The sequence below is a fragment of the Micromys minutus genome (genome assembly GCF_963924665.1).
Source record: "Micromys minutus genome assembly, chromosome: 29".
In the NCBI taxonomy this organism is placed as follows: Eukaryota; Metazoa; Chordata; class Mammalia; order Rodentia; family Muridae; genus Micromys; species Micromys minutus.
Window position 1 is genome coordinate 16,771,370 of NC_137964.1, and position 26,936 is coordinate 16,798,305.

Here is a 26,936-nt window from a genome sequence, read left to right on the forward strand (position 1 = left end):
GCGAGAGAGCGAGCGAGAGAGAGAGAGAGAGAGAGAGAGAGAGAGAGAGAGAGAGAGAGAGAGTGCGAGCGAGAGAAGGAGAGGAGAGAGGACGAGAGAGAGGGAGTGAGCACGCGCGCGCGCGCGCGAGCGAGGGGAGGGGGAGAGAGAGAGACGGCAAGCGGGCGGGCGCGGGGCTGGGCCGAGGCGGGCGGCGGCGGTGGGCCGGCCGGAGGGGGAGGAGCGGGCGCTGTGTGAGCGAGGCGGGCGGAGGATGAGGCCGTGCCCGGGCTCTGGCTGCAGCCGCCCGGGGACACGCCGTGCACCGTCGGGCTCCGGGCTCCGGCGGCGGCGGCAGAGGCAGCGTTAGCTGCGAGCGAGCGAGCGAGCGGCATCTCCAAACGCTTCTTCCTCAGGCGGGGCGACGGGAAGAAGAGGCGGCGGCACCACACCGGTGTATCTCGGGTTGGAGACTGCTCTTTGCTTTCCTCATTGACTGACTCAACACCCCCCCCCCTTTTATAATATTTTTTTTTTTGGAGGAAGGGTGACCTCTGTAACTGGGGGTGGGGGAGACAATTTGTGTGTGTGCGTGCGTGCATGTGTATGTGAGGAGGGGGTCGGTGGCACGCGCCAGGCTTTGCAATTCTTCTCTTCTTTCATCTTTTTCTCCCCCCCCCTCGAAGACCGAAAAAAAAGGGGGAAAAAAAATCCCACAACTGCTTCAGCGTCCTCCTCCTTCCCTTCCTCCTTTCCTCGGGCAACCTCTGTCTCCGCTCGTGATTGCGTGGTTATGCTCCCCTCTCTGGGGGGTCTCGCCCCTCTCTGCTCGCTCTCCAGCCCTGGCTTCCCTTGGATGCATTTCTTTAAAAAAAGACTGGGAGCCCGGGAGTGAGTTTTTCTGCGAGACTAGTGTGTGAGAGAGGCGGAGGTGTGGGGTGTTTTCCTGCACGAGGGGGCGGGTGAAGTTCATTGCCACCCACCCCTCACTTCACCGTGACCTTTTCGGACCTCGGGCTTTTTTTTTTTTTTTTTTTTTTTTTAATTTTCGGGGGGGGGGTGGCTCGCTAGAGAAAGCGAGAAGCAAGGCGATTTCAGTGGTGGGGAGCGAGCATGGCCGCGGGGAGGGCTTCCCCAGTCTCTTGATCAAAGCATTCCGCTATTCTGATTTATTGCCTGCTTGGTGAGTTATTTTTTTTTTCCCCTCTTTCCTCTGTAAAGGAGACCTGTGTGTTCAGCCATTACTTTGCTCGGCGCTGTTCGCAGGCATCTCCGACCCTCGGTGCAGAGGGTAGCCCCACACTTCGCCCTCTCGCTTCCCTGTCCCTCCCTCCCCGTCTCCCCGCCCCTTCCCCCTTTTTTTCTTTCTCCTTTTTCCCCTTGCCCTCCCTTCTTGTTCTTCTTCGGCTTCTTCTTCTCTCTCTTTTTTTTATTCCTCCCAGCCGCCTTCTCCCCTGCGCCCTTCCTCGCGGCTGGAGGGAAAAGCCCATACAGGAGGAGGGGGGGCTCGGTGTCAATTTTTCTTCTTCTTGGGGTGTGTGTGTGTGTGTGTGTGTGTGTGTGTGTGTGTGTGTGTGTGTGGCCGCGGCCCGAGCCTGTGGCGCGCGGGTAGGCGAACGGGGAAGATCCCCGGCGCGGTTAAAAGAACCATGGATGGCCCGACGCGGGGACATGGACTCCGGAAAAAGCGGAGGTCGCGATCACAGCGAGACCGGGAGAGACGCTCCCGGGCCGGGTTAGGAACCGGTGCGGCGGGTGGTATAGGAACCGGCCGGACCCGGGCTCCTTCTCTGGCTTCATCGTCGGGCTCCGACAAGGAAGACAATGGAAAGCCCCCATCCTCCGCCCCGTCCCGGCCCAGACCCCCGCGGAGGAAGCGCAGAGAGTCCACCTCAGCCGAAGAGGACATCATTGATGGATTTGCCATGACCAGCTTTGTTACTTTTGAAGCGCTGGAGGTAAGGGGGAACCCTCTTTCCTGTTCCCCCCATGGTTTCCTTTTATGCATGACACCCCCCACGCGGCTGCACCCCAATTTTCTTGCCTCCCCCGCCGCTCTCGAAGCTGTCTGTTTCGGCCGAGGTCTTATTGTTGGGTGTGGGGTTGTGTGTTGGGGGAGCTGGGGCAGAGAGGCAGCAGTAAGGAGGGAATCGCCAAGCGGTATGCCTGGTCTGGTCTTCTACTGGTTTCGTTCTTGTCCAGCTTGCCTTTCCCCTGCGCCCCCTTCCTGCACCCCCACCTCTCTCCACAGCAGATGGATGGAAAGAAAGGGGTTCGGGTATCACAACAATGCGCCCCCCTTCTCCACGGATGGCTCTGCCCCCACTCCTTTCCTCCTTTTCTACCTCCCCAATCATGGCTTCTTGGCTGGTGGAAGTCTTTGCTTGGGTTTGGGGCGCCTGTGGACTGTTCTCTGTGTGCTTTTTACAGAGCCATATGTTCACATGCTTGTGTGTGTGTGTGTGTGTGTGTGTGTGTGTGTGTGTGTGTGTTAGTCTGTCTAGTATATGCCTTTTCTGGATGTCCTGGGGATCAGAGGCTGCTAGGGTTTTGTGGCTTTTCTGTACCCCCCTCCCCCCTTTTTTGGTGAAGCTGGGGAAGGGGGCGTTTTCTCCTTGTTGGGAGAAAGGAGGGAGGAGGGGACAAGAGGAAAGGATGGAATATCCTTCTATGTTTTGCATGGGGCTGTATTGCAGAAAGGGTTAATGACAATATTGCCCACACACATACATTTGTGTGTAGGGTGTGTTTTTGTGTCTGTACGTATGTGTACATGAACAATTTAGTTGAAGGACAGAAGGTACACCAGGGAGGGCTGGTAGGAGGCAAGAATAAAATCCTAGCTGGCTGCTGAAGGGCTTGTCACCAATTGTCCCTCTTTTCCTTTCTGTATGTGCCCCCCCCCAATGATTGGCTTTGTGTATCTGTTTGTGTGTCTGTCTTTATTCCTTAGGCACCTGCAGGCAGCCTTGGTTTTCCAAATGCACATTTTCCTGCCTGTTAAGAGGCTCCTGGTGTGTGTGTGTGTGTGTGTGTGTGTGTGTGTGTGTGTGTGTGTGTGTGTTTGTTTGTTGGATGGAAGGAACTGGAGGGAGACAGTCCAGGGGTCACAGAAAAGTATCTTTGCCTGGGCAGATTTGATTTGGTGCTAGGATTGGTCATTGGTTTGTAAACATTTAGCTGCTTTCTTTCCTCCTCTACCTCCCTTTCCCCACCCTCAATACCCACAACCACATACAGGAGGTTCTGAGGTTCTCCTGAGATGATCCAGCACAAATACGGTTAGTTTGTAGCCTTTCATGGCACCTGACATAATAGTGTGAGGAAACTTTTCCCTTTTCCTTTATTTCTTTACTTATTATTTATTTATTTATTTTGTGCTGTTATGGTGGTATTGTTTCAGAGGTGCCAAAGTAAGCTTTGTTAATGAAAGCTTAAGCCTTACATGCACTCACGGTACAGGTTTAGGTTGTTGGTTCTAGATCTGTGTTTGGATTTCAAGTTTAAGTGTTTTTTAAAAAGACAGTCTTCCTGTCAGTCAGTCTTGTTCATTTTTGTAAAGTGCTTTGGATGGGGCTGATGGTGGTGGCCAGTGGCCAGTAGCTACTGGTTGGGGAGGAAGGAAGAAAGCATGCTGCTGCTGGTGCTGGTGGTGACCCAAGATTTTGATGCTTGTACTTGGTTTAATCATTGGTTTTAGAGTTGGCGCTCTGGGCTTTAAGTGTTGAGTGTCAGCATTCAGGATGCTTATAACTGTGTTTCTTAACTTTGCAAAGGTGGATGGGTTATTGCAGTATGACCTCTTTCTGGCTTTAAAACGGGCGTTGTAATGGCATCACATATCCCAAGAGAGAATGGGATTTGGCTCAGCATGGCTGCCTATGGTTGGTGAAGGAAAGAACTTGAAAACACTGCTTACAAGTGGTTCTGCTTTCTGGGTAGTTGTCATGACCTGTTGGGTGGCCCCACTTAGTCAGCAAGGGGGGGGGGGGCGGAATCTGTGTCTTCTCATCACTGTTGAAGGCCAGGTGGAGATGGAAGTAAGTTGTGCACTTGTTTTGTGTTTCGTGTAAGTAACTATTTGGCTTTATGTTTTGCTAGAAAATGTGCCTATTTCGGTGGTTTTGTTTTAAGCCTTAAAATTTATAATTTTAAAAGAAGGTTAGTTCAGACTGTACCCCGAATGCCACACGTCTTTCTGCGGATGCAGTTTGCTTCTCAGCTACTTTTCTAGATTTAAAGCCTGAGGATGATTTGGTTAGCTGAATGCTATGACACTTTCATGCTCACCACAATATCACTTGCCTAGTGGTGCACTGGTATAAAGGATCTAACTTTGAAAGACAATTTTGCACAAGAAAGTAGACGGAACAGTGGAATAAACTCCAAGGCACTCGATACCCCCAGACTCCACAACTTACAATTCATACCTTGCTTCTTCTATAGTTCACTGAGCTCCCTCTCATCTTTCAGACGTGCTGTGACGGTGTCTGTAAATATTTCTGCATTAACCTCTGAACTATGTATAAGTGACTCTGATGACTTTAGAAATCTTCACGGTACCATTATCTCTCCTCAGTAAGTTAACAGTTTATAATAACAGACATATTCTGTCTGGTCATGTTTTCAGAAGTTCAGATATTTTAGAAAACCTGTTAGTAAGCCTGTTAAAACCATCCATAGGAAGATAATAGCCATGTTTACCTTTTTTTTGGTGGTGGGGGTAGTAGTAGTGAGCAAAATGTACATTGGCTGTTAACTCGCTGTGTCCATGTTGGATGGTCAGAACCTAAGCTTGTAGTGACTGTTAGAGTCTCTGATGTTCACTACACTAAATTTGAAAGACTTACTGAACCGTCACCAAGAAATATGAAGGCTTCTGAAGAAGTAGGCAATTCAGCTATGAACTTAGGTAGAAATGTGTGTGTTAAGAATTACCACAGATACCAAGAGTTACCCTAAATACATAAAATACTTATGCTTGTGAATGAAAATCACCTTTGCCATGAATCATCAAGAAGCCATAGGTATTGGCTTGGACAGACAGTTAGGCTTATAAATTACACCAGATTGGAGTCATTTCTGGCAGATTTATGGATCACATACTTAGGTTGTGAATAGACAAACTGTCAGGGGCTTCTTAGTAGCTGCGACTTCCTTCTTTCCTTCCTTCCTTCCCTCCTTCCTTTCTTCCTTCCTTCCTTCAGCTCCAAAGTGATAATGGAATATTTTGAAGTAAATACTTCCGGGCCAGCTATGTTTTCACAGATACTAGGCTATAATGGAAGCCTGCAATTCTATGCTTCTTCTTTACAATGGTTAGGCTTTTATTGAAGAAGATGGGCAGCTCAGAGGGCAATTTGGCATCTCCCACACACTATAGGCAGTGAAACTGGCTGAGGTAGTTGCATATTCTGCAGGGATACTTGTCTTGAGTAATTGTGCCCTGAAGTTCAAGTATGTGATTACAAAGAGTCTCATGATGGAAGATAAGAGGGTAGGTAAGGAGGCTAAAGTTGAACGGTGTGTTTTTCTCATGACACAGTTGAGAAGCAGAAGTGCCGTTTAGAAACACTATTTCGTGTTTGGGTACTCTTCGGATGTTAGGATGAGGGCAAGTAACTCTAAATGTTTGTTTTAGTTTTTGGGGGTAGTGGGCATGGTCTTGTTATGTAGCACAGGCTAGCCCTGAACACTCAGCAAACTCCTTCTGCTTCAGAGAGCTAGGCTTACATGCTGTCCCACTTGGCATTCATGTTCTTTTTTTTTTTTTTTTTTTTTTTTTTTTTAAACAAAACAACAACAAAACCCAACACAACATGGTTTCTAGTAATCAAAGTATAAATGGGAAATGTTGATACCCTGGTACTAACAGGATGTACTGGTGTATCAGCTAAGGTGCTTCTCAAAATTCTTTAGGTTTCTATTAGGAAGCCGCAAGTAGTATTGTGCCCGAAAATTTGACTTTGCAAGTCTGTTATTTCTCCCCAGATCCTTCTTTGTAACTTGGATATTTCTTTTTGTAAAGCTGGCCACAGCAAAGGAAAGATGACACTGGTAGTTTTGTCAGACAAGTCAGTTAGTGCTGTAGTGTTGTGAAAAGAAAAGGGGGTTGTCGGCGTGGGGGGGGGGAGGGACTCAATTCTGGTGCGTAGAGGATCAAATACAGGCTCTCCTGTGACCATCACTTCCTGGTTCTGCTTCAGAGCTCACCCACACATCAGTGGTCTATTAAGTCTTTTATATGGAATTTGGCACATTTATCTCTTAGGTCTAGTAGGTGCTAGTAATTTCTTTTTGAGATTTCACTTACTAAGTTTACCATGTTCCTCGTGCCCATTTATGGAGTGCTTAATATGTGCAAGACACCAGGAGATGTTTATAACATCTGGAAAGACGCAATATAGCTGGTAAGTTAAATCTAATGCCTACAAAACGGCTTTGAAACAGGCGCTTGAATCATGTTAACTCAAGTAGACTTTTAGAGAGGAGAGAGCGTGTGTGTTTTGAGACATGGTCTCACGCACCCTAGGCTGGGTTCAAACTGACTGTGTAATGGAGGATGACAATGAACTTGTGATCTTCCTCCCTCCACCTTCTGAGTGCTGGGAAAATAGGTATCTACCCCATCCCTTATTTTGGCTGTGCTGGGGGCTTTGTGTGTGTGTAAGAAAGCCTGCTAACTGAATTACATCCCCAGCCCTTGAGAAGTTCCTCCTGGAAAAGATGGGCCCTAGAAGGGTGTAGTGATTGTAGATAAGATAGTAGTGAAAAGTGGGAGAGCCTTCTGAAGAAATAAAGAAGGCGACACAGGAAGAAGGCCAACAAGAAGTCACTGAACAATTAAGACCAAGGGCCAAGAAGGCTGGGAGGGATGAGCACAGTAGTATCAAAGAAGTTCTTCTTAGGTGACCAGGAGACTCACCAGCCAGACTTGGATTTTCTAAGTCGTTCTGTGAGCCTCCTTGGGATGTCACGTCTTAAAGCATCCTTTTTCTCAGTCTTCTGTTAGAAAGATTGCAGGAACAGAACCTAGCTCTGTGCAGGTTCCTCCTAGAGCAGAATGATCCGTTCTCTAATATGTCTTAGAATGACTCGTTCTGCCAGAACTAAAAGTCTTTACTTGAGTGTGGATTTTGATTATCAGAGGAAGAAATAGAGCGTGCCTTACCTCCTGAATCTCACTGGCCACAGGACATTTTAATTCTCAGCATTGCATCTATAAATCAGTAGGGAATATGGGTTAAGCTGTGAGAGAACCCATTCCAGATCTTGGTGTTTGGTGATCTCAGAGAGTTGGGGGTGGGGGAGGATTGGATTGAGGGTAGGGTGTAGAAGCTCAGCCTTGGAGGCAGTTGTACCAGAGGCTGCTGCAGGATGGCTGGTGGGGTCTGTGGTGATATTAATAGAGAGACATCCACGTACTTTTCTGCCTCATGTTAACTGTTTTTTTTTTTTCCCCCTAACCTCACCAAGAGGTGAGTGTTGGTGAACCCTTCTCTCTAATAGCTCTTTCTCGGTATGACAGCTGCTTGATTCTGATGCCACCAAGTTGCCCTCCAGCCAGTGCTTTTATCTTCCCTCGGTCCCTTCTAGTTTCATGTATTGCTGCCCCTTAGCAACCTGAAAAGGAAGGTTGGGATGAGAAAGGAACTTGACATTGGTGTTAAAACAAAGGTTTCTGGTTAGCTGGCTCTTGGCTTGCAGCACAAGTGGTAATTCACAGAGGGTCAGAGCATCTCCAGTGCTGATACAGAGCCAGGGAAAGGCAGGGACCAGTCTTTTCTTCACTGGTGTTCTTTCTGTCTTGCAAAGTTCGGCTGTGCGATTGCTGAGCGAGGTCAAGTCTCAGCATTTCAGTTCTGAGAACTGTGCATTCTGAGTACTTTGTGAGTGACTGGGGGAGGGGGAGTGTGAGAGAGAATTGCATGTGTGCACGAACTCAAGCTTTTTACCATACTCACTGAACTTGTGTGTTTCACTCTGAAGCAAAGATTCACTGGAGGAGTCTTTATGTGAGGTGAATTTGAAGCCCTGCGTAGGATGACTCCCTGTGGCTCTTGTTAGCTGTGGAGATTAACTGCTTTAGCGATGTTGGGTAAGATGCAAATGAGTCAGCAGATGAAAGAGTGGACCCTGAAGTTAGTGATTGGTTCTGAGAGGGGTGTTCCCTTAACACTTATTTGGAAAAAGGTTAATAAATGGCTTTTGTTTTTTGTTTTGTTTTTTGGGTTTTTGGGAGTGTAGCTCAGTGGTAACCTAGCATGTGCAAGGCTCTGGGTTAAGTCTTCCAGCACTACTATAAAACAAAATCAAAGAGTAATTTGCTGTGATAGAGATTCTGGGACACTTGTATATAAAGCTGTATTTTTAAAATTACTGCCAAAAGTAGAAGGTGATTATTTAGTTTGAGAGATTGCTAAAACAAGAAAGTCCTTAAGCACAGAAAACAACTGTTGGGATTATTGTTAAATAATCTAGGTCTCCATGATGAGATGATTGATGATGCTGACTGGTAAAGTGCGAGTGTGTGTGTGTGTGTGTGTGTGTGTGTGTGTGTGTGTGTGCACTAGTGCTGAGAGTGGGTTTCAGTCATTTTACCTAGTTTTGAACAGGTATATATTTACAAATCACTAAATGTAGTTTCACTCTGTGGAAATGAAGAGGCAGCCTCTCCTCAACACTTCCCCTGCACTCCAGCGCTGGAATTACACCCCATATGCTGCAGAGGGAGGGAAACCACCTGGTAAAAGGACAGCATTCTACCTTATTTGATGGCAGTCTGCAAAATTTAAGTAGATTCAGAACGCTTTTGAAATTTGAAAGAAGACTGCAGTAGTTAATTAGGTAACAATCAAGACCAGGGAAACTCAAAACAGTTCGGGACATACTGTTAGCTAGGGCAGAAGTACTTCTAATACATAACCTTAAGCTGTTCTCTGAATGTAGGTCTCCTGTTGGTTCACCTGTTTCAGCTGAAAATGGGGGACTTAGATTTGAAGAGAGAGGCTCTAAGGTGTGCCATTTTTTTTTTTTCTCATCTGGTGTGAGCTGTTTCTTCACATCCTCTGTTTCCCATGTAGAACAAGGAGTATCTTGTTTTTTTTTTTTTTTTTTTTTTTTAATTATGTCTTGGTATCAGCCAGGATCACAAAGAACAGATAGGTCTTTATTATTATTATTATTATTATTATTATTATTTTAAAATTTCTGTTGCTTTTAGTGACTGCAGGAAAAAGTGAGTGGTTTCACACCACCTGACAGCTTTTGCGTACTTAGGAAGGGACTCTGTCAGCACAGGCTTCTCTGTCCAGTCTCCAATCCCATGTATTTTTAAGGGGACCTGGACTCATTAAATGCCTTTCTTTCACACACTCATTTCTGGGTCCAGTTACATTATGCAGCACCTCCCTGCTCCCTGCTTCCCCACGTCCAGCTTTCTTCCCCTTGCTGAAAGAGTTACCACAGGTAGGGATGCAGATTATGAAAAGAAAAGTATTTGGGAAGTTGTGACATAAATGTGAAAACTTCAGCATTCCTAAGTTTTCATTATTTGAACCGTGACGATCTGGGGTACTCTGGTACTGTTAACTCCTGGTTAGAGGATTGCTTGTGCTCTTTATGATCTCTTAGTTCAAACTCATGCGTGCTAATAAGCAGACATACTTGTTTAATACTTTACTGTCATTTTGGCTAGTCGGTATACCTCATAGTAGTTTATGCTCTTGGTATCAGAACCTGGTAAAGCCTGAGTGTAGTAAAAATGAGATCCATAGAGGAAAAGGAGAAAGTTTATAGTGCACATGAGTGAAAGTGATGGCTAGTAAGGGTGAGGATTAAGTTGCATCAGAAGAGCTCTTAAAAGTACTTTAGTTCAATTAAAAAAAAAGTACTTTAGAGTAGCTACTAACTGGACCACTGCCTACAAACACACCGTGACCCTTGGTTGTGTGGGTGAGATTTGATACTTCCAACTGTAGCTAAATTTTGAGTCCTAAAATAAACCATTGCCATAGTCAAGTTGTAGTGATAAGTGAGAAATGTCATTTTCCTCGTTGTTCTTACACTTAACCTTTTCAGCTACAAAGCAACCCTTATATTAGGTATTTGTAGTTTCTGCTGGTTGTGATGTTTTAGAATATCACAACCATTATCCAGTACTGCAACTGTCCCTCTGTTGTTACACTGAAATAATGACTATTATTCTTCCTTTTTCTTTCCCTCCTCCCTTCTCTCCTTCCCTCCCTCCCTCCTTTCTTCTCCTGGAGACAGGATCTCAATTTGTGGTCCTGGCAAGTCTGTAACTCATTATGTAGCGCACATTGGCCTAGAACTCATGAAGTTCACTTGACTCTGTCTGTCTGGTGCTGGGATCAAAGTCATCCCTGTCATCTTTTCTTCTTTCCTTTTACTTTTAGTGTCTGCTCATTTGCCCTCTCCCCTGCAGCCCCTCCCTCCCCCATTGGCTAAAGGTTGCTAATTAAGCATCCTTTAGTGAACTGTCTATCGTAGTTAAAAAAGAATGGGAAATACAAGAAAATGATGCAAAGACAATAGCTTGTCATTAGAATATCAATTGCTTTCAGTTTCATGATAAAAATGACTCTGACTTCCACTCATTTCTTCCTTACTGGTTGACAACAATCGTGAAGGTCGTCACCTGAACTAAGAAATGCTCCAATACATTTTAAGTGAAAGTAAGCCTTCTCAGGGGGCAAAAGAGGGAGACAAGAATTTAATAATTGTGTGTGTAGATTCCTTATTTCTTGATACAGTGTTCTCTGTCTGAGGTTACTTGAGAAAATTAGTTTTGAGATTAATTTGAGGAATTCAGTCTTTAAGGAGGGATTATCCTTAAATTCAGAGCTGAACTTCCTCTGAGTAGTCTTCAGATCCATTTCACTCCACATCTGGAGACTATGCTTTCTAAGCCACCATCTTGGTGTTCTTTGCACAGATGTTGTCCCTGGTAGCACAGTTCTTTCTGTCCCTCATTTTACAAATGGAAATAGTTCTCAAGGAAGAACTGATCTGCTCCAGATCTTACTGGGGCTCAGAGGTCCCAACTATTACCCAATGAAAGTAGGGGACTATTTTCCCTTCGTGCTGGTGAGTACAAGGATTGGGGATCATGGAAGAAAGCTCTGTTAAATTTTTCGTCAGGGGCTCCCCACTCCCAGCCTTGGAATTTCTGTGTAGTTTAGGGTGACCTTGAACTCCTGATCCTGAGTTCTGGGGTCACAGGTATGCATCAGCAGCTCTAGTTTCTACACTGCTGGAGATTGAGCCCAGAGCTGTGTGTATGTCTACCAACCGAGGTACATCTGTAGCCCAGAAGGAAGGTTTTAAAAACAAAAATCAAGAGGAACACCCATAGAAACTTCCTATTTTTCTTTGATAATATTGTGTTGGTTACTTAATATCAGGAACCTTTAAAAACATTCTTCCCCCATCCCACATGTTCCCCGAGTAGTGCACTACCTTGAAATTCATCGCTCCTTCCTACAGATGCATTGTTTTAAACTCTCCTTTCCCACTCTTCTGTCAAGAAAATGTTGGCTTCTCATTCTTGAATGTCCAGTGGAAAGATAATTACTTGGATATAAGATGACATTGTGGCCTACTTCACACTGTTCACTTTTTTTGAGTGGGGATTAAGTTATTTTCTTCAGAATGGTAACCTAGGGAAACAGAACAATTTCATCGATACTGATAGCAGAATATATGCAACAGAGGAACTTTGGCGTATATTTGAGATGAATATTCAAACTTCCTTCTGAAGGACTTAAAATACAAGATTCACATGATTGTGCTGGCTAAGGCATTTGTGTTTATTGCTGAATGAGGAAATTTATAACAACTGTTTGCCATGCGTGTATGTTTATAACCATTCATATTATGGAAAGAAGTTTTCCGTGGGATTGTAATAACATATCAAGATGGATGTAATTAGAACAGAAGCAGATTGACACCCTGAATTAAGTGCAAGCCAGAATCCAGGATACCTGTGCTTTGCGCTTTCGTGTTTGCTGCAGGGGCAGTCAGCCAGATATGCAAATAAAAAGACATTGATGAATCTCTCTGGGTGTGTATGTGGTTGCAGAGAGAGCCCAACTATTTTATTAATCTTTTACCGACCATTGTTTAGATTTGCAGCAATGATGGAATGTATTAATTTGGCAGACCAAATAGCCTAGGACCAGAATGTAGGAAATAATCAGAGGAAGACATGATTGATAGGTTGTCCCATAAATAACACATGCAACTGACAAAGGGGCTGAGTAATCTTTAGATCTGTGCTTAATGTCATTAATGGAGCTGTTAAACCAGGATGTTTGAGTTTGAACTTCAATCAGAGAGGCCTTGCCTCCCATTTAAAATGTAGACCTATCTCTAGTTATGCTCCCTGGGCTGATCTGTTGACAAAGTTGGTATAAATCGAATTTTTGTAAATTGGATCAGATGTCGGGGGGAATCTTGCTGTGAAAAATGAGTTCTTTTTACCAAGCATAGTGCTTCTCTCTGCAGGGAAGCTGGGATTTTGGTAGTCATGTGTTCTAGTTTTATTTATGTTGCTGTGATGAAACACCCTGTCCAAAAACAACTTAGGGGACAGGAGAGATGGCTCAGCCGTTAAAGGCTAGGCTCACCACCAAAATGTCAAAGAGCAGCTTAGAGGAGGAAAGGATTTACTTAGCTCACAATTCCAGGTTACAGTCTATCATCACGGGAGTCACAGTGGCAAGAATTTCACACAGCCAATCATACCACATCGACAGCTAAGCAGAGAGAAACACTGGCATCCTTGCTACCTGCTTGCTATTACCTTCTTGACTCTCACTCCTTAGGACTCCTAGCCTAGGGAATGATGCCTCCCACATTCAAAGTGATTCTTTGGACTACAGTCCATCCTGATCTAGATAATTTCTCTGTCGAGGAAACTGGAGGAAAGTGCTATTCTCAGCTGATTCTAGCCTTTGGCACATTAGTTGACTGTTCAAAACTAACCCTTCGGAACTGAAGAGTTGGCTCAGTGGTTAGGAGTGATTGCTGGTCTTGCAAGAATCTGAGTTCAGTTCCCAGTACTCGTTGTGGTACAGCTTATAACTGCTGCAGCTGCAGCTCCAGGGGACACCTGTGGTCTCCGGAAGAACTATGCACAGATGGACATACCCAGACACATGCACACACCCACTTAAAAGTAATAAAAACAGACCTTAAAAGAAAAACAACAAACTAGCCATCAAGTCGTGCTTGGTGGGCATGGCTCTCTGTGCTTCACATCTCCCGTCTTCTTGTGTTCCCTGGAAGGAAATGACTGAGAATTTCATGTCTTCCTTCAGGCTTCATACCTTACTTGGTCTTCCAGCAATAATTGATGGTGATTGGACTAAGCCCTTGTCATTCAGATCTCACGCCAAGCGGGGGGGGGGGGCTTGTGGCTATGAATATGGAGAATGATTTCCATATCTGTTCCATTGGGGGGTCCAGGCATGTCATGACCACGTCCGAGTCAGGATTGTACAGAGACACCCTTGCTGCAATTTTTCCATATGACACTTCAGTTTTAAAATTGTAAGGGTGCCAACAGCAGGGCTGTGTTGTTATTAGTAAAGTCGAGGGCATCTGTTATATCTTGTTAAACAGGGGAGAAAAATGCTCTAATCAAAACGTCTAATTATGTTCTCTCTCGGCTGAGAGAAATATCTTTCACTCATTTTTTTGGGATTGGTCTAGATGGAAGAGGTTGACCTCTAGAAGAACCGTGATGTGAATTTACTCTATTAAGAAAAAAAAAAAATTACCTCTAACTAAGGGGAACGTAAGGGTTTCATTTAATCAATTTGCCTTCACCCTGTGTGTCAAAAAAGGTATTTTCAGAAACCGTCTATGCCAGCATGAAGCTCTTGTTTTTCTTCTTCCTCTCTCTCCCAAAGCATAGGAGGCCCCCAGAGGGAGTTTTTATTTCCAGATGTGAGCCTCAAAGGATCTGTGGTAGCTGGGAGGTACCTAGGGGAGTCAGCAAATGATAATTGTAGGTGAGAGGCAAGGGGATAATTCAGCCACAGTGCTGGGAGGTGAGACTTCACACCTGAGTGTTGAAACTTGCTCAGTCAGACAGTTGGTTGTTTAATTTAAAATGGTTCATTAGTCTAACACTGAGATGGTCCAGATTGTTCTAGGTGACCTCCTGTGCGAGGAAAACAATGGTTTTAAAATAGTGAAGTACATCATTTTCCCATGTTTGAAAGTTGTCTTACGTAATATTGGAAAGTGTCAGATATATCTCCCTTGGCTACTAAGTAGATAATTTAAATTTTGCATGTATTTGTACGTGTGTGACCGTGTGTGTGTGTGTGTGTGTGTGCCCATCTGTCCCCTTGCTTAAATGTGCACACAGGTTAAGAGGACAAATTTCAGGAGTCGTTTCTTTCTCTGCACGCTGTGCATCCTAGGGATGGAATTCTGGCCATCAAGCTCTACAGCAGGTTCCTTTGCCCTTGCATCTCCCTGCTTCTTGTCTTTTGATCTGTATTTCAAACTGTGATTAATTTAACTGAATCACAGATGATAATAATAGTATTATTAGTGTCACTATATTCCCGATAATCTGGAGATTGGGACATGGATTAAGTCAGAGAGATGTATTCATTTATTTAGCTTTGCTAACTTCTATTTCATCTTTTTGAAATGCTGTTCTCACAGATTGAGATCTTGGGCCCTAGTCTAAAGGAATCTTTGAAGTGTTAACTATGACAAGACATGCTTTGTGTTTCCTCTGGGAGCCAATGGGAAGGTTCAGGTGTTACTGCTTTTTCCCTCGGACTGTTCTGTATGCTGTAATGGTTTCCTGGGTATCAACTGGAGTTAGTACTAGGACCTTGGGAAAGAGAGAACCAGCATTTTCTCCCTTTATTTTTAACATCTTGTTTCATTTCTCTGTGTTCTCTGACTTGTCCCTGCACTCTCCCTCCAGATATCCTGCAAGAGATATTTTAAAGCTCTTAAAACTGTTGCTTTCTCTAGCGGGCAATCTATGTAAAGTAGGCATTCAGACAACCCTTATTTATTGTCGACCTGTTTCTTAAAACGAAACAAAATAACCAGAACAAAAACCTCTGAAAAGACGTGTAGGCACGTGTGTATGTAGCACTTGCTCTGAGCCAGGCTTTGTGCTTCCAGTTTCTCATCCTCTGTGTCTTAGAAGGATGCTGTGAACAAAGGAATGGAGTCTGTTTTTACAGTTGATGCAACTGAAGCTTGGAGAGGGTATCAACTCATCCAAGACCAAAGATCTGCAGCAGTTTAGGGCAGACTTGAAGGCTTAGGCTTCTCACTCTTTGACACTCCTTTTAAAAATAGGGACTCATTTTCTGAGCCTCTCATGGGTCCCTGGTAGAAACCACGTTTGGTTCTCTTGCTGTTGATGAGAACTATCCTGGCGATAAAAGGGTGGGGGCTGGGTAAGTACCATACCTAATTGTTGCAGAAAGTTGTTTTCTTTCTGTCTTCTTGTCTGTCCTCCTTACCACTCTCATCCCGTTCCTGAGCTAATGGAATCCAGGGCCTGTTGTATGCTGGGAAATCCCTGGTCACTGAGCATCCCGTTTTCCCTTTAAACCCTGAGGCTTATGGGCTGGGGATGTAGCTCACTTGAGAACAGAGTACTTGGCTGGCATGCGGAAGGCCCTGGCTTTGATCCACATAAATTGGCATGATAATATACATGGTACTTCAAGTACTCTGGAGGTGGAGGCAAGGAGTTGAAGTACTGTGATGTCCTTAACTACTTAGCAAGTTCAAGACCGGACTGGGGTACTGTGTCAGACAAACGGAAACTACACTATGGCCATCTTACTGATAGTGCTTCATATAGTTTGCTTGTAGTCTAGTTGGTGGTGCAGTCCCCTCTCTGTTTGTGTGCATTAAAATCTGGCCTTATCTTAAATAACATCAGTAGGTAGATATTTAAGCCTTCCCAAGAGCAATAGGTCAGGTTCTTGAGACTGAAGCTGGGGTGTGACTAAACCATTGTATGTTCTTTGTCACTGATGTACTAGGCAGCCTCCTTTAGCAACCATGTGAGACCAGAGAAGGAACTGGTAGCCTGTGCTAGGCTCCCCGTGCTTATAAACTAACTTATTTTACTAACAGATGCCTGTGTTATTTTGTCTGCTCTTAAACTACTGTAGGAAGTGCCACTTACTTCTCTTGGGAAGATAGTCCACAATAAAAGAGATCTTATTACTGGTGCTGGGTTTTATTTTATTTTATTTATTTATTTTTAAACTACAGGCACTCCATTCTTCCCCCATGAAAGAGCGTGCGAAATAGCTCTAGCTTTTCTTGATATCTATTTCTGGAAGATACCTGGTGACAGACTAGTCCATTATTTCCTTGCCATTGTTTCCTTTCATTATTCTGAGCACATTTTCAAATTGTTCTCTCTCCACCCAGTTGAGGTTTGTTTATACTACAAAGAGTATGCTAATGACTCTGGCTGTTAGATTGATTCTTATGGAAATCCCAACTGCATTTAAAGTACTGTACATTATCCAGAGTCCCCTCCTGCAGCTCCCCGGGGCTGGGATGCGCTTCCATAGTTTTCTAGGATGAAAGGGTTCACACCTGGCTAAGGACCTTGAGGTTAGGGACAGGTAGAGTTTGAAGACATCCTTGCCTTATTCTTCTCACGGGGCCTGAATTTTCAGAGGAGTATTTCTCTTTGATAGGAAGAAGCTGTTTCTTCCCTCCTGTTTCCAGCAGGCTGCTTTACCCACTCTCTCCTGCTTCCTCAGTAAGCAGTTATCCCTTTCCATCTCTAAAATGGGAAAACAGTGGAGTTACTTCTTTAGACATTGTAATTTCAGGGGATACAAGCTAACCCAGGACTTCTAAAATTTAACTACTGTCAAAATATGGTATAATAGGAGCCACACCTTCAGGTCCAGGGTTTAAAGATGATTTCATACCCTTTGGTTCTTATGTATGTGCACACTGCAAGTTTTACAAGACAGTCTGATTCAGATTTAAAACTGTGAATTCTTCTGCTTCTTTTTATACCTTGCTTAGACTCAGGGGGATGTGTCCAATTAAGGAGACTGAAGATGGCCAGCAGAGATGGGTGTGACTCTCTCTCAGGGCAGTGGATATTCTCTGATTACAGACGAACATTCTGTAACATTATGTAGATTCCCACATCTGCCATCCATATTTCTGAGGCACATTTATTTCATTTAGTATGTTGTACCTGGGATTAGGAACAGAGAGAAATATGTACACTTGTCCTGATTGGAAATTATGTTGTTGAAACACAGTCCATATGGCCACCGTAAAATGGTTACTACTGCATATAATTGCTTTCCTAACGATGTGCTTTGTTCTTTCCTCCATTTTCCAAGAAGTGCCCCCATGGCATGCTGACAGCAGCAGCATCAGAAAACATGACATGCAAAAACACTCAGTCGTCTTCAAGATGAGATTACAGTGTCAGAGGACAGGTCACCATGCTTTGTATCCATGGCTTAGTGCTAGACTGGGTGACAAATCTGTAAAGGTAGATCCTGATCACTCTTTTCCTGAGCGTATTGTTATAGCTTTGCTCCAATCATGAGCAGGATGGTGCCTCAGGAGTGCTTCCCCCAACCCCCCCGCCCCCAGTTTTCATGTCTTGTGTCCAGTTATTATTCTGGGATATTCCCTCAGCCTCAGTTTTCCTGAATGTGAGCACAAAGCAGGCCAGTGTTGGGATGACTTCATTTGGGGTCATTTAGATGAGAGTAGATGAGAGTAGACAGGGAGGAGCTGGAGAGGGAGAGAGAGAGGCTGGGGGATGGAGAGAGAGACAAACAGAGACAAACAGACACACACACAGAAAGACAGACAGGCACACAGCCTTCTTGTCGTTCTTCACCTTACACCTTGTTTGAGACTCGGGATGTAAACTAGGCTAGGTGGCCTGCGAACTTCTAGGATTGTCCTGTCTCTGGCTTCCATCTCTTGGTAGTAATGCTGGGATTCTAGACACGTGTACTGTGTGTGCACGCACATTCAGCTTTTAAGTGGGACCATGTGATCTGAACTCAGGCCCTTAAACTTCTTTGGCAAGCCGTCTCTCTAGCCTCCAGGAACGAGTTATTCATTGCACAAGAGGCCCAGTGTCAGATCCTAGAAAGACGGATGTGATGTGGGCCATGGCAGGATAACGGCGTACCAAGTCTGTCACAGACATCTTAGGGACGCAGCAGTTACGGGACGAGTGGTCCAGTTTTCAGGATCCGTTTGGGAGCTGCCGAGTCCGGAGAGGTAGAACAGCTGATCGGAGTCTTTCACCAGATCTAGTGTTTCTCTTTTGAGATTCGTCGAAATAATGGGACGTGGGGGATATTCTGAGGGTTTTCTAACAAATGATTTCAGTGAAGTTTTTCTTCAAAAGAAGTTAAGCATTCGGCTCTAGAGCTTACAAGGACTTCTGGAACTGGTTGGATTTTATGTTGTAATAGCATAAAAGAACAGTTAAGGTTCAGGCTGAGGGAAGATGCTGAAGAAATAATGACATTTGGTTCTCGGCACAGCACAGTTTCAGAATCTACCTGCATGCTCAGTAGATTTGAGGTAAAGGAGTGCAGAATGTGAAAGTTTGTAGGGCTCTCTTCTGGGTAAGGCTGTGGGGTTATTCTCATTGGGCAGACTTAATTAGAAGTGACGCTTACGTATGCTCCAGCCTTCTACAGTAGTCAGGGAAATTGGGTACTGATGACTACCCCTGCAAACCTGAGTGGAGGGGATGCCTGAAAGGTGACGTTTTGAGTCAGTCAATCCAGTGGATAACGGGAATAAAAGAGTTATTGGGAGTAAACCAGGGAAAGAGTTCTTAAAGCTTTTGGGTTAAATGTAAGAAATAGGTAGCAATCGATAGAATTTTCTGGATTCATTCAGACATGGTGGTTTTTGCTGCTGCTGCTGTGTTGGTGGGGGTGGTGTGTATGTCTCCAGGTGTGTAGGTCAGAGGTCAACATTAGCTGTCCTTTCTCAAGAAGACCTTTGGGCACAGTGGCTTTCATTTTACCTAGAATTCACTGATAAAACCAGACTGGCTAGCCAGTTACCTGGGGATCTTCCTGTTTCCATCCTCCCACCCCCTCAATACTGGGATTGCAAGCATGGGAAGCTTTTTTCAAGAGTGGGTTCTGGAGATTGAACTCAGATCCTTATGCTTGCAAGGCACAAACTTTACCATTGGAACCGGCTCCCCAGCTTTGGACGTGGCTGTTGGCCAAACAGGAAACACAAATATAACAAAAAAGCATTATCAGCTTTTGGATTCCCGAAGCAGCTTTTGGATTCGGGATGTGGTAAAAGAGGTTGCAAACCCCCTTGTTTTTATGATTTAAAGCAGCGGTTCTTCACCTGTGGGGTCCCGTATCAGACATCCCACATACTAGGTATTAACATTACAGTTCTTAACAGCAGCAAGCTTACAGTTAGGAAGCAGCAATGAAATAGCGTGAGGGAACTGAATGAAAGCAGCAGAGTTGGGAAGGTTGAGAACCACTGATTGAGAGGGATGAACGCATTCTGTTTCTCCAGTTTAGGCTTTCCCGGTTGGTTTAAAAATCTGGGAGTCCCAAGGGACTGTGTGTGCAGCTGGTCAGAGTCCAGCAGTTGTACACCTGAATCAACAGGCTTGGGAATAAGGGAAAGGAGTCTTGGGATTCGTGGAAGAGAGGATTACACCAGAGTTCACGTTAGGAAGTAAATATGTCTCCTCTTTGCTCTTGAGGAATAGGACAAGAAAACACGCTGGCTGTCTTTTCTTTTTGCCTTCAGCCCAGAATAGATGCACCTATGATAGTAACAGTAATGGGCTGTGATTGAGCATTTGCTGAGGACCAGGTATCACTTTCAACTCATGTCCTCCTGACACAGAATTCATATGAAGGAAGAGAAGCAGGTCGAGCAAAGTTTACTCCGAACACAGAAAGTGCTCAGCCTATTGCTGGAGTCCATACATTTTAGCTACAGAGCCTGATTGGAATTTAAATGGAGTAAAGCCTGAAGAGGGTTTGTTCTGAGTAAAACCAACCACTAAAGTTTTACCCACACTCTCCGGATTTAAAGGTGGCAATACACTTCAGGTTGGTACTGTATTGTAGACAAGAAAACATATCTAGAAAATTATGTTCTCTGATAGTTGTGGATGACCTAGTGAGTTATTGGTAGAGGTAGGGCAGAGGCTGGTCCTCCTCATATATAGGCCACTGCATTTCCCACTGGGGTGTGCTGCTGCCATTTAAAAAGTATTTCAGACTTATAACTGAAGCTTAATTTTATAAACCTAATTTGTGTCACTTGTACCCTTGTGGATGCCCTAGATTAAAATAGCCTAGTTGCGCTTGCTACCCATCCCTCTCTCTCCCTACCCCACTCCCACCCCACCATAGGGAAGAAGAGGTGTTAGAAATTTGGTATTTTGATCTCCTGAGGCACCTTTCTAGTCTTTGATAGGATTTTTTAAAAATAGGTAAAAGGTATTTAGGTGAAATAAAGGACTCACCTCAGGATTGAATTTTGCAATGGGCTCATCACTGTTAACTTCAATTTTTATTTTTTAATTTGAATCTCCATTAGGATACAACTAGTTTAAATGAAAAAGAATACAGTGGCAGCTGTTTGCAAACTCCAGTTAGGGATTGTCAGTCCAGTAAGATTGGAAAGAGGAAAGAACTGTGCTCATTTCTAGGATGTCTTAGAATTCTTAATTTTTTTTTTTGTTTTGTTTTTGTTTTTGTTTTCTTTGATTCCTTTCCTTGTGACCACTTTCCTTGGCTAGTGTTTTGTTTAAAAACAAGCGCTTTGGTATTGTAAAACAAATTATCCTGGTTTAGCGATTGTGTTATCAGATAAAAGGCCCCAGGGTAGGGCTCTTTCTGCCTTTGAATCCTAGTAGCCTAGGTCTGCCTGAGAGCAAAATCCAGTTTACTATGCTGCTTCCTATTCAGGGTAGCATGGTTATCTCAACCAAAGAGTCTGGATCTGAAAGGGAGGGTGGTGGATTGGATTTAACTCTACCTGGGGGCCTTAGTGGGAACTGCAGACTATTGTGGATTTGAGTTTCGCCTCAGGTTAGAAAGAACCCTCCGCAGCTTCTTTCTGAGTTTTGTCGCCCGCCTGTCTGGAAATCAAAATCTCCACAATGCAGTAGGATAATGAAAACAGGAGCAGGCTTTCGGGCTACGTTGTGGAAGAGCACATGCTTAGGATTTTGCCCATGACCCAGAATCCCATGTGGCCACAGACAAGTAATTTGATTTCACAGTTTCTATTCTTAAATTTGCAGGAGGGGGTTCCTGCAGGAGTTACATAGTGATTATAACTTAGCAGCTTCCTTTTAGGGTAGATGTGATTGTGAGACAAATATTTCCTGAAAGCCGTAGCCGGGCATTTTGTATTTGGTGGGAGAATACCCTTTCAGTTGTTGAAGCTGCTGGAAAACTTTCCCACATAATTTTCCTCCCTGCTTCTCATTTTGGGCATGGAGAATCTGGGTGGGATGGTTTCCACGCTGCTGCAACTTCAAGTTTTGCTTTGTGCGGTGATTTTCAAATGCATCGGCACCCCAGCATATTGCATATACAGGTGTCCCATCCCAGAGCCTCAGAGTAGGAGAGATGCTCTTGTTTCTCTCAAGACTCCTTTCATAGCAGGCCTCTGTACAGAGGAATTGTTATTTGTTTTGTAATCGTTATTGTAGAAAATAGTTTAGAGTATTTCTTAGGACAGTGGTAATGGTAGTGCTTTAAAATCACTTCTTTTGTGTTTGGTGTGCATGTTTGTTTATGAGCGTGTGTGGAGGTTGATTTGGACTGTCTTCCTCAATTGATTCTCTTACTGAACCTGGAGCTTAATATTTCTGTTGCAGTCCCCACCCCACCTCATCTCTTTCTATTTCCACTCTCCAGTGCTGAGTTATGCGCCTGGCTTTTATATGTTGCCGGGGAGACAAACTTGTGTTGTCATGTGTGTGTACAGCAAGTACTGAATAATCAGCCATCCCCAGTCTCTCAACAACTTCTATGTAAGGCTCAATTATTTTTATGAGAACAATCAGAAATGTTAGTTCTTAAAATTCATTTTTTTTTTTTTTTTGGTGAGTGTGAGTTAAACACACCTTGAGAAATTGCTCATATTCAGCACGAGTTATTCTAAACTCAACACTTGAGCAACTAGTACCCACAGAGAGACAGACACAAACTTTGTTGGGTTTGGGACAAGAGTGACAAGAGTTCGCTGGATAACAGAGTTACAGCACATGTATGAGGGTGTACATCTGCATATCCAGCACTCATGTAAAAATCCAGACTCTCTGTGTGTGTGTGTGTGTGTGTGTGTGTGTCACAGAGCTGTGGTGGGCAGATGGGGATCATTAGATGGTAGGCTGCCTACTTAGCTCCAGTTCCAGTGAGAGGTCCTGTCTAAAGGGAATAGGGCGGTGTGTGATAGAGCAGGATACTCTATACTCTGCCCTTTGCTCAGACTTGCACAGATGCACTCCTACGGACAGACAGACAGATACACAGACACACACACACACTTCAAAAATATCTTGGCTATTAACTACATGTCTCACGTGTCCTCTTCGGCTTAAGTTCCAGGAAACCAGGAGTGTATTTAACAGCTGATATCGCCGTGAAGCACAGTAAAGCACACTTGGCAAAAAACCTTTCTTTTTTTGCACTTGGTACTTAATCACTCTTGTGAGTTCGGGTGATAGGAAGTTTCTGTTGTAGATGTTTGTCTTCAGCCTTCAGTTTGATCTCGACAGTGACTGGTCTATTAATGCTCAGAGCATAGATCAAAATTTTACTCTATGATTTGTCCTTTTAGAAATCTAATTCACCGAAAATATCCACATAATAGCTTTGAGAAATCTGCAAAGACAGACGACCAGCCACGGCAGCTGTGGCTCTATTAGGTAAATGGATCTTATCTTTGCTGCCTGGGTAACTTAGTAAACAAGTCTCATCAGTCAAGTGTCTTTATCTGCTACATGATGAAAGATAGATTCTTGACTACAAAAATTAAAGAATTTCTTCCTCTTCTCTGTCCATCCCTGAATAATCTCCTTCGTTCAATTCCACTTTGAGCACTTAAAGCCAAAGGTAATGGAATTTGCCTGGATTTCCTTCCTAATTTGTTTTTTCTTCCCCCGACTGAAGAATCACCGGGTTCTCGGGGGAAGAAGTTGTGGCTCTTATTAAACAGCCGGCTGGCTTGCTTGTTTTCTTCGGAGAGCAATGCTTTCCGTGAAGGAATCAGGACCAGACGCTGCACTTGAACAGTGTGCATGTTCAGGGAGAGTACTGGCTGCCGATGCTGGCTTTGGTGACATGGTACTTGCTGGCAGGCGTGTGAGCTCTGTCAGTGTTAAGAGTGTTCCCCTCGACCCTATCCCCAAAGTGGTAATGGCCACTATTCGCTAAACAGGTGACAATCCTCCAGCCACCCCTGTTCAGAATGGCTTTTTTGTCTTTCCAGAAGGACACTGGAGGCTTGCTTTGTTGCAGTCTATTGACTAAGTACATATTCCTGTGTGCACAAAGGAACGGAAACCAGTTCTTAGCTAGCTGTCCATTAGAATCAGAGCAACCACTTCTTGCACCCCAGCCCCCACTCTTTTCTCTCTCACATGAAGGTCAGTAAAAGACCTGAAGTCTGCTTTCAGGCATGTGTGCGGCAGGGATGTAGTGGTTCCTCTCTGCAGCAGTTCTCAGGCTGAGGCCGTGTCCAAGGTTTGGAGATGACGAGAGAGACAATTTACAAGATTGTTTTTCTTGCCTTGGGGTTGCCAGACCTTTCCCTTTCAGCTCTTAGCACAGTCAGACTGAGGGACGTCTCTCAAATTGGTTTGCCTCTCTTATAAAGAGAAAGGGGTGCGTCTGGCCTGGAAGTGGTGCGTGTTGCTGTCGAGCATGGAGCCGGAGTGGCCATACTGTGCTTATTTATAGATTTCGTTCACATGACAAAATGGAGAGGCCTCCGTAAATGTGACAAGAAGACAGGATTTCTAGTCACGTTATGCTGAATTTCTCTTTTCTTTCTTCTTCTTGGAAGAGATGTGTGCTAAGTGTGCTAGGGATTGAACCCAGGCTTCACACACGATGAAGTGAGTTATACTTCCCGCTCTCTTCTGGTTTTAGTTGAAGGTTGAGGGCTGGTTGTAGTGTTAGATTAAAAAAAAAAAAAAAAAGAATGATTTACAGAGTGTTCCTGTAATTCTTCACATGCTAGTATGTCAGCATTAAGTTCTGATTTATAGATCAAGTGTGGAGTGAATAAAATTCTCCAGGATATTAAGGTGGAGGTGGGGTCATACTGGGGCAGAGTGGGAAGGGGGGGAGAGAGAGAATGCTAGAGGACATTAGCTCAGTGGGAAGGATGCTCTAGTAGCATTATTTTGGTGTGAAGGAAGCAGCTTGTATGGGGTGTGAGCATCGCAGGTGTTGAGATCTTAGTCACTCCTAACATCCCCTGCTTAAGAGAGAAGGGGACCCTTTTGATGACCTGAAAAACAAAATCCTGGGACCCTTGTGGCTGTGAGGATGGCAGCCCCAGGAGAACTGCTGGAGTAGTAAAGAGAATCTCTTAGTGCGTGTCTCTTCCAACTGACTGTGGGTAATTAGTTGGAAATGACATTAACCTGAGCTTAATTGTAATTTTGCATCGTAACAACATACCAGCTGTTCACTGTATTCTTTCCTGGCGGTGTGATTTAATTATTTTTTTTTCCACGCTATCTCTTAAGCTCTAATTTTCAGTTGTGTTTCCTTTTAACCCTTCCTCGTGGCTGTGAGTCTGCGGCCCACACAGTTTGGCAGGCATGTCATTTCTGTGACGAGGGGCTGGTTGCTGTTGGGTTGTGAATGACTTGCCTATTTAAATGAGGCCACTTTGGAAAGGCACTGAGCTACGCCTGGATAACTGGAAACCTTGCTGTATTTAGGGCTCCTCCACCAGGTTTTAGCTTATTATATAAATAATATGGGCAATCGTAGGCCTATCAAAGGTGCTGAAAATATCAACTGAACAAGCCAAAAGAGAAGTTAATTACTGAACAGTGATTGCTCTGATATAACCAATTATTGGATCATTAAATGTTTATTACCTTTTATATGCTCTTTCCCCCATAAGAGCAGTTTCTTTTTTAAGTCATTAAAATAGAAATGGGATCTTAAAAAAAATTCTGCTTAAAAATTTCCACAAGACTGAAGTATTAAAAAGGTCTTGTGTGATCTGACAGCTGAATAGCCCATTTTTCTTTGGTCTGTTGAATTAGTAATTAATGAAATGTATTGCTTGAGCAGAGAAAATAAGATTAATTTTGCTTAGGAAGTAAACAGAAGCAAAGCGTTATGCTCCACCCAGTGTAGGTTAACAGTAAAGAGCGGTATAAGAAGTGTAAAACGTCTAGTCTGTGTTGGGAGTTGGAGGACAGCCTGAGGTACACAGAGAGACCCTAGTCAAAAGTAAGCACACTAAATAAAACACTGTCAGGCCTGTCTGAAGGGTGAGATGCTCCAGTCTCCATCTCCCTTCTCCCCTCCCTCCCCTTTCCCCTTCACCCTCTCACATGTCTCTGTGTGTAAGTGCATGTCCGGCAAGGAGGTTGATCCTGTCTTTCTCCATCCTACCTGCCTTATATTTTGAGGCAGAGCCTCTTACTGTACCTTAAGCACACCCCTTCTGTTAGTCTTGCTGGCCAGTGAGTTCCAGGAATTTGCCTGCCTCTGCTTCCTCACACAGCAGGGTTGTAGGGATGCATAGCACACAGCGCTGCTGCTTGGCTTTTTAACTTGTGTCCTGGGGATCCAAACTCGGGTCCTGATACTTGGGCAGTGAATACCTTGCTGACAGCTCTGTTCCCAGCGCACTTAAACTAATTCATTATTTTCCGGAGCCATCAGCAGTAACTCTAGGAAGTTCCTGCTGTCCTCAGAGGAACTGCATTAGAAGAGCAGCCATGGCAGCCAATAGTTTTAGTAACCATTAATAAAATGTAGGAAGGGGTAGCCCTAGTGCTGACTGTCTCTGTAGGGAGGGGTGGCTCTGAAGAATGAAGTATAGTTGGTCATGGTGGTGCCATAGCACACATTGAGTTCCAGGCTAAATAGGACTACATGGTGAAACTCTATTTTAAAGACCAAAACCAAGGTATCCTGCAGATGTAAGATTTACTGCAGGGTGAGTGTTGTGATGAAGAAAACTTCTGCTTTTGGAGGTCACCGTGACATTCCTTGGGTTCAGGGCCGGCCCAGCTCTGCCACTTGTTGGTTGTGTGATATGTTAGAGTCTTTGTTTCCCCGTGTATAAAATAGTCGTTTACTTTTCTTAGGCTTGTGAGGACTAATGATTTATTAAACTGCTATGACAGTGTGTGGCAGGCAGCAAACGATGTAATAGGTTGTTCATTTTTGCGAGATAATGCAACAGAATTCTTCCTTAGGGGAGACAGTGTTTGATTGGGTGTGGAGGGTTGCACACTTGTTTCTGACATTAAAAAAAAAAAAAAAAAAAAAAAAGATTTCTGCAAAATATCTCCCCCACCCTATGCCTGTTTGTGATGAAGATGACAGAAAAGGGTCCCCTGGAAGCAGAGTAAAGAGGAGGTTGTGAGCCTCCCCTCTCCTAAGATAGGTGCTTGGACCCAAACTCTGGTTTTCTACAAGACTAACAAGCCCTCTTAGCTGCTGAGCTATCTCTCCAGGCCAGTTTCTGGCATCTCGTGACATCCTTTGTTGGGATCACTTGATTTATAATACCTACAGTGATGTGTGCTTCTGTAACCATTGCCAGACAATTGCAAAGAGGGGGTGCCTTTCTCAGAACAGTCTTCTGGAGCAAAATACCATTTGTGCACATTCTGCGGTTGTGAGAAGGGCTTTGGAGAGGTTTGCCTG

The 26,936-nt window shown here is 44.3% G+C and overlaps 1 protein-coding gene across 5 annotated transcripts in view; it reads left to right on the plus strand.

Moving 5' to 3' along the window:
• Positions 1 to 1,628: 1,628 nt before the first annotated feature.
• Positions 1,629 to 26,936, plus strand: part of AUTS2 (activator of transcription and developmental regulator AUTS2) — a gene marked incomplete at its 5' end in the record, with an annotated part of 1,029,376 nt that continues 1,004,068 nt past the window's right edge. For all 5 annotated transcript variants that reach the window (XM_080941138.1, XM_080941139.1, XM_080941141.1 and 2 more), the window contains one exon: positions 1,629 to 1,937. In XM_080941138.1, coding sequence (XP_080797264.1) covers positions 1,629 to 1,937 — 309 coding nt within the window. The remainder of the gene's footprint in view (positions 1,938 to 26,936) is intronic.